A 10617-nucleotide genomic window follows, 5' to 3' on the forward strand; every position below is an offset into this window, starting at 1 on the left:
CCAGCATGGCATCTCTGGAGCATGGCAAGGCTGCCCCTGTTGGGTGCTGTCCCCGCAGCCAGGGGAAGGGGGCTCGGTCAGTGCATTTTTGCAAACGTGATAAGATGATGCCCAAGCAGCATGTGGCGCAGGACTGCCCTGCCCTGCTCCCCCAGGCAGGCTGGAACTGCTGAATGATTTCACTAATTCCATGGAAGAGGAACGAGCAGCTCACACAGAGATGGGAGACTTGGAAGAGGACTTTGCAATGGCCAGCAGCAGCATCTCTTAAGTCTCCAGTCCCAAGGCTTGTCCCAAGTCTGGTTTCCTCCAGCCCACGCGGTGATGGTGCAGTTGGCACTGCCATGGCCTGCTGTGTAGTACTATGGGGCCAGCAGCCACCTTGTCCTGCTTGCAGCTGCTCCAGCAAGGTCTCCAAGAAGGGGTCCAGGCTACTGATAGAGGAAAGGCCATCCTCACGCCAGCTCCCCTCCTGGCCGGGGGCTCCCTGCCCAGCATCCTGCCACAGTTTGGCTCTGGCTGTGCCAGCAGCCACCTTTGCAGCCTGGCAGCTGTGATTAGGCTGTAACATGGGGAAAACGAGCCACTGAGGGACACCAGTCTGTCACTGCTCCCCTTAACTGTGTACTGTCTCTCTTTCTCCCCCTTTTGCCTCCTGCTGCCTCCAGTCCCTGGGGACCCTCTCCCCGTACTCACAGGTAATGCCCTCGGCAGGCACTGGGGGGTCTGTCACCCGCTGCTGCTCAGCATCCCTCTGCCCAGGGATGCTGGGGCTCTGCTGAATGTCCCCCCACCCAGGTGCTGCCCTGAGGTGTGGGGAGACAGGGGGACCCTGTCCAGGAGGGTCCTGTGCTTTGGGCCCCAGGGAGAGCTGTATGCAAGCCTTCCCTGGCAGAGAGCACCCAGGGTGCAGCTTTTTCCTTGTGGAAGGGGACACCAGCAATTGGGAACAAGCACAGGGAAAGGGGACAATCTTCAGGCAAAGGCCTGAAAGCCTCTGGCTGGACTTTGTCACCTGGTCCCAAACCCTGGGCTTTGTTGCCTGCACTTTGGCAGCAGGGAGGCAGAGCAGCCTGGGGACGCGCTCCAGCTGTGGAGGACACACATGATGCCCAGCATGTCACACCGCAGAGCATGCACCCTCCTGAGCTGTCACAAGCATGGGGACCCCCGTCCGTGGGACACCTCCCTCAGGGCTGCCAAAACACTGACTTGCCTCATCCCTCATCTCGCCAGCTCTAACCCCACTTCTCTCCATGCTTTTCCCTGTCCCCAGGACATCTACGAGAGCTTTGACATGCGGCAGAGGCGAGCCTCCAGCCCTGGCTACATCGACTCCCCCACCTACAGCCGCCAGGGCATGTCCCCCACCATCCCGAGGTCCCCCCATCATTTCTACCGCTCAGGTGAGGACGTCAGCTGCAAACCCAGGCTGGGCTAAGCTCAGACCCCCAAGTGGAGCCGGGATCACCAAACTGTCCCCTGCTTCTCCAAGGGGACCTCAGTGGTCCCACCTCTGGCAAGCAGGCAGGAGGCCTGAAGGCATCCACGGAGAGCTGACAGCAACAGGAGCTGTGGGGCACTGAGCAATCCTGCTGTGTGCACCCTCTGGTTCCCCTGACTCTTCATCTTACAAGTAGCAAGGAGAGGCTGAGGGGGCTGTGCCCTGGCTCAGACCTGAGCTGAGGCTCATAGAGGATGGGGTGGGGAAGGAGGGGACCCCCAGGTCCAGTGAAAACCCCTCGGCTGGCTTGGTGGCTCTGGGAGAGGCATGCACAAGAGCGCTTGTGCCCAGCCAGTGCTGTAAGGCGGGTTCTTACACACACACGTGCACACCCTGGAGCATGTCAGGGGGAAGCAGAGTGTGTCTGTGCCGTATCTCCTGTCCTTTGGAGATGGGGAGGAACAACTGGGAAAATCCAAGGTCAGTAAGTCCGGAGGTCCCGCATTCCCCAAGTTACCCCCACGCTGCACCGCCAAGGGCCCATCACCGTTTGCCTCTGCAGCATGCTCGGCTTCCCTCTCGCCAGCAGTGGGGCGACGGGCTGCTCTGTAATAGCACCTGCACATGGGGTTTCCTCTGCATCCCACCTTCTTCCAGAGATGCGGGAAATCTCACCCTGCTCCATCACGCCCCATCCTGGACCACGGCCCGGCACACATCCTTGTCACCCCCACCACATGGGTTGCCCCCGGCTCTTCTAACACTGCTGCGTTTAACACCCATTTTCTTCTGCCTCTTGTTCTCTCCCTTGGTCACTTATGCTGCTTCTGCTCGGCACCGCGTAGGCACGGAGAGCGGGCGCAGCTCCCCGTACTATAGCCAGTTAGATGTGAGGTCCTCCACTCCAACCTCATACCAAGCACCCAAGCATTTCCACATCCCAGGTAGGCTCTGGAGCACACCGGTCCCTGGGGAAGCGCCGTGTCTGTGGCATGCCCGCATGTGCCGTCCCCGCTGTGTCGCATGCGTAGCTCCACCGCCTGCCTAGAGCCAGCTGGCAGCAGGATCTACCCCTGGTAGAGGCCATCCATAAACAGGACCTGCAGCTTGAACCCTCCTCCCTCCCCATCACCACCCAGACGTCCCAGAGCTGCCCAGAGTCTGCTTGATCCTTGCAACGTCCCTCTTGTCCCTCCTCTTCCCTGACCTTCCTCCACCCTCACACAAAGATGAATCCCCTGCGGAGAGCCTGACCCCTCTCCCCTGCCTCCTCCCCAAGATCATGAGCCAAAGCGTGTCTGCTGGAGGCCTTTCTGCACACCCATCCACTACAGATGACTATTTTATACTCCCCCTAGGGCCCGCTGCTCCCTCCCCCCAGAGTCTTCTGGGCTTGCCAGATGCCTGCTCCCCTTCTGCAGGGATTGCAGGGGGCCACCAGGTAAGGGCCACCACCCGCTCCCGGCCACACAGAGCCCACGGGGACGGGGACGGAGTGGGCAGAAAGGGAGAGTGGGGAGGGAAGCAGGCAGAGCTGCCCATCCATCCTTCAGTACGCACAGGGGGGCCAGAGCCCCGGACCGCCGTGCTCAGCTGTAGGCATCTCCCACTGCCCTTGTCCTCCTCCACAGTGTATAGCTGATGCCCTGGGACAGCACCGTGAGGACACCCAGAGGCTCTCCACCATGGTCCCCTGCTCCCACCCCATCCTAGCCAGGGTTCGGCCCTGCTGCCTGCCCTGCCCTGCCCTCCCGCTGACGGTCGGTGGTTTATGGATGGCCCCCTCCCTGCTCCGCCAGCTCTGCTGCCTGGCCCCCGCACAGGGGCTGTAGCTCTCGGCACCAGGCTCCAGTTCGCTTCCCCTCCCAGCTTGCTCTTTTCTCTCTCTGCTGCAGAAAGAGGCTTTGGCTGATGTTGTTTCGCCCCAGGTAGCTCACAGGTGGTTCTTCCAGGCGCTGGCAACCCTGAGAAACCGTGCCAGCATGAGCCGTGGGTGCATTGCTGCTGGCTGGCAGGGGTGGCCGGTGGTCCCTGGCTGTGCCGGTCCCTCCCGGGGCTGGCAGCACCCACCGCCCCACGGTGCATGCTGAGCTGGGGCTCTCACTGCATGTTCTCTGTGTGCACCCCTGCCCCAGGGCAGCCCTGGGACCGTGATCCTGCTGCCCTCCGGGAGCCTGCCTGGCCCTGGCCCGGTGCTGCGCTCCCGTGGAACGCGTGGACCCAGAGGCGGTTGTGTGATGGAAACATGGCAAGGGGGTAGTGTCTCCTGCAGGACCTCCGTCCTGTCCACTCAGCATGCCCACGCTGGCCTCCCCTTCCTCCCTTCTTTCCTTCTTTCCTCCCTTTATTTCTTTCTTCTTCCACCAGCTGCTGGCGAGAGTAACATCTACCGGAAACCCCCCATCTATAAGCGACACGGTATGATGTGCTGGCTGCAGTGGGGCTCTGCCCCGTGGGGGAGGTGGGGCGGGGTACCAGCGTGGGGCTTGCTCTGGCTGAATGGTGTTTAGGGGCAGGGTGGGAGATGGGAGCCAGCATCAAGGCAAGGTGTTGGGGTGCTGGGCTTTGCTGGGCTGATGCTCCTGCTTCCCTTCCAGGCAGCGGAGTGCAGGGTTCAGTGCAAGAAAAAGGAAGCTTTGGACCACACCTGTGTTGCAAGGGATGGAGGCAAAGGCTGTCAGTGGTGCTGGCACCAGGGACAGCTGTGGGAGGGGGAGCGAGGCCATGGAGGGATGCCAGAGGAGACAAGGGTGGCTGTTGCTTGCTGATGCCAGGAGCCAGAGCAGCCTCGAGAAAGGGATGAAGGTGGTCATTTGCAGTTTCATGTGGAGCCTTGGAGAAGAATCACAACCCATCTCGGATGGATGCTCTGGGGTGAAACAGGCCTGGGGGTCTTGAGGGATGGGCAAAAGGGGAGGGCAGTTGGTATCTCTCAGCGGGGCTGGCTTGCACTATCCCTGCTTGCTTCTGTGCGTAGAGGGATAGCAGCTCCCCTCAAGCAGTAACTGTGTCTCCTCTCTCTCCCTGGGCTCTTCCTTCCCACCTGCCTGACTCCTACTGCCCTGCTGCTGGCTGCACCCGCTGCTGTAAGTACCTGCCATGTGCAGGGTCCCCTGTGCCCGCTTGAGGTGGTGGGATGGCTCTGCCACACAGCCTGTCCTGAGTGTTCTTTCCCCTGCAAATCTTCTGGCATCTGGGAGAAAGGAGCAGAGCTCACTCGCATTTCTTACACGTGCCACCAAGGCTCAGTCCCCACTCTGAGCAGAGCTCTGTGTGGCCCTGCCATGGGGACTGAGCCCCAGCCAGAGCTGGAGCTGCTGGGGTCACCCCTCTGCTCCCCACGGCTGCACAGCCCACTGCCGCCTTCCCCTGGCACTGACCCACCAAGAGCCCTTTCCCTGCTGGGACTGAGCCTCCGTCCCCTCCTGCCTGTGCAGTTATAGCCCTCTGGGAGATGGGACAGCCTGGGGCACAGGGGCATGGTGAGGTTAGTGGCATTGGTGGTATTGGGGTGAGCACTGTGCAGGAGCCAGAGCTTGCGGTGGTGCCGAGTTGTTCAGGTCCTTTCACAGCCACATCAGTGACAGCCCCTCTGCTTGTCACCATCCCTACTGTCTGCCTCTGCACACTTGTCTCCAGGAGGTGTCAGCATTTTGAAAAGGGATTATTCCCAGCTCTGCTCCATGCTGTCCCGAACGTAAACTGCTGGAGGCCACTGGGGAGAGAGGAGGGAAGAGGTTTTGCCTTCATCCTGGGCTGGATCTTTGCAAGTCCTGCTGACAGGACTCAGGGTTGTTGTAACAGCTCTGCCTGCTCCTTTTGCAGACAACCCCCCTGCAGCCACGAAAAGCAAAACCAGCGAAGACATCGCACAGTCATCCAAGTACAGCCCTGCCTATTCCCCAGACTTGTACTACCACTCCGAGTCAGAGTACTGGTCCTTCCAAGGCTCCCCCAAAGGTAACAGCCCCCCATAGGGCTGGGGGAAAGGGAAACCCATTCCTGCCCCCAAACCCAGTCGTTCCCTGGGAGGGAACCATGCCCTGAGTTGGGTCTGCACCTGAAGGTGGAGTTGGGCCAAGATACCTGCCAAAGTGACACCAAAATCCTAGCAGCCCTTGGGACTCGGCTGTCCCCATGCAGCTGGGGACTGTCTCCTCCCCACCTGCCTCCACCTTTGTCCCCATCTGACCCCCCACATGTCTCCTTGCAGCCCCCCGCGCCCGGAGGTTCTCATCAGGAGGCGAGGAGGATGGGTATGACCGGAGCATGCACAAGGTGAGTGATCTCCCTGCCCGCAGCCTTACGTGGGAGAGCCAGCAGCAAGCTGCCCCTGCCGGCGGTTGGCTTTGGGGAGGAGACCCAGCCAGCTCTGGCACCCAAGAAGGGGCCACCACCATCCCTGCTGCCCTCTGTCATCTCTTCCCCCTTGGCCACCCCCAACGTGAGGTCTGAAGGAGGGGGAGTGCACCCCCTTGCCGAGTCACCCCACCCCAGCAGCTTGTCCCCAGGGATGGGGGAGCAAATGGGAGATGCTGAGCCCATGCTGGGAGGTGCCATGCCCTGCTACCATGTGCCAGCTGTCATGGAGGGCCAGACAGGGGAAGGAGGGGTGCGACGCAGCTTTTTCCCCCTGCCCAGATCCAGAGTGGCATCGGCAGGCTGATCCTGAGGGAGGAGATGAAGGCTCGGTCCAGCTCCTACGCAGACCCCTGGACACCCCCTCGCAGCTCAGCCAGCAGCAGAGAAGCCCTGCACACGGCTGGCTATGAGGGCTCCCTCAACGGCTGTAAGGATGACCCTGTCCGTCTGTCTGTCCTAGCCGGCATGGCTCTAGCCCCTGCAGGAAGTTTGCTGGGGTGGAGAAGGAAGAACAGGGCACTGGGAAGGGGTGTGGGAGAAGTGCTGGGCACCAGAGTTGGACCTCAGAGGCTCTTTTCCTCTCTGGAGGGCTCCATCCATCCTCTGTGCCCTGGTTAGGTTTGGGCATCGCCCGGCGGGTGTTTGCAGCCTGTCCGGGCAGCCTGGTGAAGCACCTCAAGGCGAGGTTGAAGGGTCCCTTGGGAATCTCACAGCACAGCCACACTAGGTTTGCTCTGACCTTTCTTGGGCTCATGCATGTGTACCTCCTCATTAATGGCACATCTGGGACCTCCTGGCCCCCCAGACCTGCTGACTGGCCCCAGGGTTGCCTTCCTTGCTTGAGCTGCTCTTGCTGCACAGCACCCAGGGCACCCAGCCCCTCTCCCTCAGGGCTGCAGGGTGGGCTGGGCATACTGGGGAATCTGGCAGAACAGATGCCTCTGCCCGCTCCATGCTCTCCTTCCTCATGGCACATCTGCCCTCGTGGAACTGCTGAGGCTGTTTGGAGATGCTCAGGGGGCCCCTCAGCCCCTTTGGGCTCCCAGGAGGACCCATGGACTGGCAGCCAGGCAGCTCTGCATGGCACGGGGCACTTGGTCCTCCCTGACACCCAGCTCTGCTCTCCTTGCAGCTCCTCGGACGCACTACCTGGCTGACAGCGGTGAGTGTGTGAGCCTGCAGCCCTCCACGGCTGGTCTCCTGTGGCTGTGGGGTCCAAGAACCTGAGCTGGAGGAGATGCTGGGACCAGGAAGGGAAAAAAGGGAGAGAAAAAGGAGCTGAAAGGATGGGACAGGGTAGAGCTGAACCAGGGCAGAGCTGGTGGCAGTGCCAGGAAAGGGCAAGACGGAGAAACTGAAAGAGGAGACTGTTGCACTGAAGGGTGAGGTGGGATGGCTGCCATGGGAAAGGGATTTTGGGAAGAGGAATATGAGCATGGGAGGAAGCCAGGCTGGAAATGAGTTGGAGCTGGAAGGAGACAGAGCTGGGTGAATGTGGAGCTGGGTAGCGATGTGGGAGCACAGGGGTAGGGTGACCCAGTGGGTGCTCTTCCAGGGTGTGGGGCTCACCCCTGCATTTTCCCTTATGCACTTTGGTGGCTTTTTTGCAGATCCCCTTATTTCTAAGTCAGCCTCCCTCCCTGCCTACAGGAGGAACGGGCTGCACAGGGTAAGTGTCTTCTGCCTGCATTCTGCTGCTGCCAGGCATCTCGGCACCCTTCCTTATTCTCCCCAGGCTCCTCAAAGCCCCCAGTGCTCCCCTTTCATGACTAGGGTGTCCTGCTTCCCCCTTCTCTGCACCCCAGCTGTCACTGCTGCTCTGTGCCAATCCAAAATGACCCTTACTGGGGACCAAAGTGCCCTGTCCAGGCACTGCAGGACAGGGGTGCCTGCCCTGAACATCCTGCAGAGCACGTTTCAGAGGGATGCTGGTGTTGCTTCCCAGCACAAGAGCTTTATACCCTGGGGCAGCGATTGCTGGGGGTCAGCAGCCCTGGTCCTGCCTCCATGTGACCTGGGCTCATCACTTCACTGCCTCATGCCTCAGTTTCCCTGCTGCCAGGTGTGGGGAGTGGGTTCTGCATTGGGAGGGGGGGTGCCTTCCCCATGCCAGGGACATGGGAGATGCCATGCTGAGTGTCTGGAGGGAACCCCCTCTTACTCCTCCCTCCCTGTGTCCCTCCTGCAGCCTCCCAGTGCCGAGCTTTTCCACTATGACAGCACGAACGCCGTCAACTGGGGGATGCGAGGTAAGGTGCGGCAGGGCTGGGGAGCAGTGTGGGCAGGGGACCCTGTAGGCACAGAGCCAGACACCATGGGGCTGCCTACTGGAGTAGGCAGCTCTGGAAAATGAGTTCCAGGCTGGGGGGACAAGTGGGGAGAGAAGTAGGGGTCCCCACAGCCCCAGGGGGAAGATCCTGGCAGTGGAGGGGTCAGTGTGGCTCATGTCTCCCTTGTCTTTTTCTCTCCCCACAGAGTACAAGGTAAGATGCTTCTGCTCCAAGAAGCAGCTGCCAGCTGGAGGTGCAAGTACCACCCAGAGGGAGTCCCGCGGACATGTCCGGGTGTCCCCAGGCCCTTCAGGAGGAAGCTTTGCCCTGTGCCTGCAATGCCCTTACCTCCACCCCACTCCTGACAGCCCTGTCCCAGGACTGTGGGGCTTGGACCAGAGTCTTTCCCCTGCTGCAGGGGTCCCAAGCACCTGGCCAAGCAGAAATGTCTCCTGGCTGAGGAACAGAGAAGGGTGGTTGTGCTGGTGGTTCCCTACTCACACTTGCCCCTGGGTCACTCCTGGTTTCTCAGAGTGAGCAGGTTATTCCAGAGCCACCAAGGTGATTCAAGGTGGATTAGGGTCACCCTGAGAGCAAGTCCCTGCTCTGCCTTGTCCCGTCCAAGCCCTGGAGGCAGTTGTGCCACCCAGACCCTGCTAAACATGGCAGGAGGAGGCTTTACCCTGGTGGCCCCTATGACCTTGTGCCCAGGTGTGCCCCAGCTGTCCTCTTCTGGCTCCAGAGCTACCTCGTGGTCTTCCTGTCCCTGTGCAGATATACCCCTATGAGCTGCTTCTGGTGAAGACGAGGGGGAGGAACCAGCTGCCCAAAGATGTGGACAGGACTCGGTTAGAGGTGAGGAGAGCCTTTTCCACCAGGGACAATCTCCTCGGGGCTCAGAGGGACCCAATCCCACAAGGTGTCCCCTTAGCCCTGGCAGGCAGCATGGGGCTGCAAGGGGCTTGTGGATGTGTGAGGAGCATCCCCATAGCTCCCCAGGGGTACTCATGGGCCAGCACACTGTCACGGTGGTCCTGCTGCTCTGCTGGTCGGGCAGAGCTGTTCCTGTGCCATCAGCATGAGTGTGTTGGGCAGGAGCAGGAGGGAGCCAGGTGCTCCCCCCCTCCCAAGTGTGCACTGCTGGGGGTTGTAGCACCCCATTGCACCCAGCCAGACAGCGGGTGCCATCAGACCCTCTCATGTGCCCTCCCACCCCACTGCAGCCACACAGCCTGTGTGGTGACTGTTGGCCCCGGGTGGTGGCCGCAGTCCCCAGCCCTGGCTCAGCATCCTGTCTCTCCCCAGCGGCACCTCTCCCAGGAGGAGTTCTACCAGATCTTTGGCATGACCATCGCCGAGTTCGACCGCCTGGCCCTGTGGAAGAGGAATGAGCTGAAGAAGCAGGCCCGGCTGTTTTAAATGCAGTGCACTATAAATATATACATACCTATAAATATATACATAGAAAGATCTCTATACTGCAGCTCTGTATGATTCTTGGTGCTGTATGTGGCAGAGGCGCCCTCTGCACCCCTGAGAGTGAATTGGAGTCTAGCAGATCATTTTATGCTCTTTGTTTCCTTTTCTTTTCCAGCCCTGTTTCAGTACCAACCCTTGGGTTCTCCCAGGAGCTAAAGCCACGTGGGACCTGAAGCAGGTGGCATCTGTCACTGCTGCCCCATGGGGGCACAGGGGGGAGGACTTTCCTGCTGCAGCCACAGCACCCAGTGCTGGGGGAGGCTAGGGCTTTGTGGTGGGGTGGGTGGGATGAGGGTGTCCCGTCCCCCTCTGCTCAGGTGGTCTGTGTATTTACTTCTGGGTTGGAAAACACCCTGGGTACAACTGCAAGAAAGCGGGATCTCACCCTGGGCTCCTTAATGCCTTCCCTGCCTTTAACATGGCCATGCAAAGGGGGCACCTTCAGCCTCACCTTCAGCATCACAAATACAGAGATTTGGGCAGGGAACAAGGAGAAGTGGTGGGGACCCTACGGGGAGCAGGGTATACCCCCGTGGGTCAAGGTGCAAACACCTTTCCTGGTGTCTGTGGTGCTCTGATTTCCTATTTGCCTGTCTGGCACAATTTTCAGGCATGTAGCAGGACTGAGCAGTCCCAAAGAGGCCGGCAAGGCATGGGACACCTCTGCAAGAGCTGAGTCAGCAGGGTTTCTCCAAGGGGACAGCAAGGGTCTCACCTTCACTGTGCCACGGGCCAGCTCTGGGTCTGCCTGTTCTGGTCGTCTTCAAAACCTTCCTGTCCTGGTGTCTCCTATCAGGTGGACCAAATGCCCTCCCTGCCATCAGCACCACCACCATTGTGTGCTGAGGCTGCCCAGCTTTTTGCCCAAAAAGCCGTCCCCGGGCTCCTGGGTGAGGCAGCAGGGGCGTGCAGGGCCCCTTGTGAGGGCTTGCCAGGGGCTTGGGGAGACCTCCCAGCAGCAGCAGCCCCGGCTCTGGGAGCTTTGTGCTGCTGTGGAAAGGGGCTGGGGACGGAGGTGGAGCTGGCAATATTGCACTGGTAATTGCTTCTGCCTGCTTTAGT

The 10617-nt window shown here is 60.4% G+C and overlaps 1 protein-coding gene across 13 annotated transcripts in view; it reads left to right on the top strand.

Moving 5' to 3' along the window:
- The window catches only part of ABLIM3 (actin binding LIM protein family member 3), a 56031-nt gene extending 46479 nt beyond the window's left edge, over window positions 1-9552 (top strand). For 2 of the 13 annotated variants that reach the window (XM_037398396.1, XM_037398397.1), the window contains exons 11-23: window positions 669-698; window positions 1277-1406; window positions 2290-2388; window positions 3812-3862; window positions 5270-5404; window positions 5658-5722; window positions 6086-6233; window positions 6939-6968; window positions 7417-7475; window positions 7995-8055; window positions 8282-8289; window positions 8851-8931; window positions 9382-9552. In XM_037398396.1, coding sequence (XP_037254293.1) covers window positions 669-698; window positions 1277-1406; window positions 2290-2388; window positions 3812-3862; window positions 5270-5404; window positions 5658-5722; window positions 6086-6233; window positions 6939-6968; window positions 7417-7475; window positions 7995-8055; window positions 8282-8289; window positions 8851-8931; window positions 9382-9495 — 1011 coding nt within the window. In that variant the 3' untranslated portion in view covers window positions 9496-9552. Of the gene's footprint in view, window positions 1-668; window positions 699-1276; window positions 1407-2289; window positions 2389-2802; window positions 2886-3811; window positions 3863-5269; window positions 5405-5657; window positions 5723-6085; window positions 6234-6938; window positions 6969-7416; window positions 7476-7994; window positions 8056-8281; window positions 8290-8850; window positions 8932-9381 lie in introns of all 13 variants that reach the window. The other 11 variants (XM_037398405.1, XM_037398404.1, XR_005105875.1 and 8 more) reach the window with 10 other exon arrangements.
- The last annotated feature ends 1065 nt before the right edge of the window (window positions 9553-10617 follow it).

This window comes from Falco rusticolus, chromosome 8 (genome assembly GCF_015220075.1).
Source record: "Falco rusticolus isolate bFalRus1 chromosome 8, bFalRus1.pri, whole genome shotgun sequence".
NCBI lineage: Eukaryota > Metazoa > Chordata > Aves > Falconiformes > Falconidae > Falco > Falco rusticolus.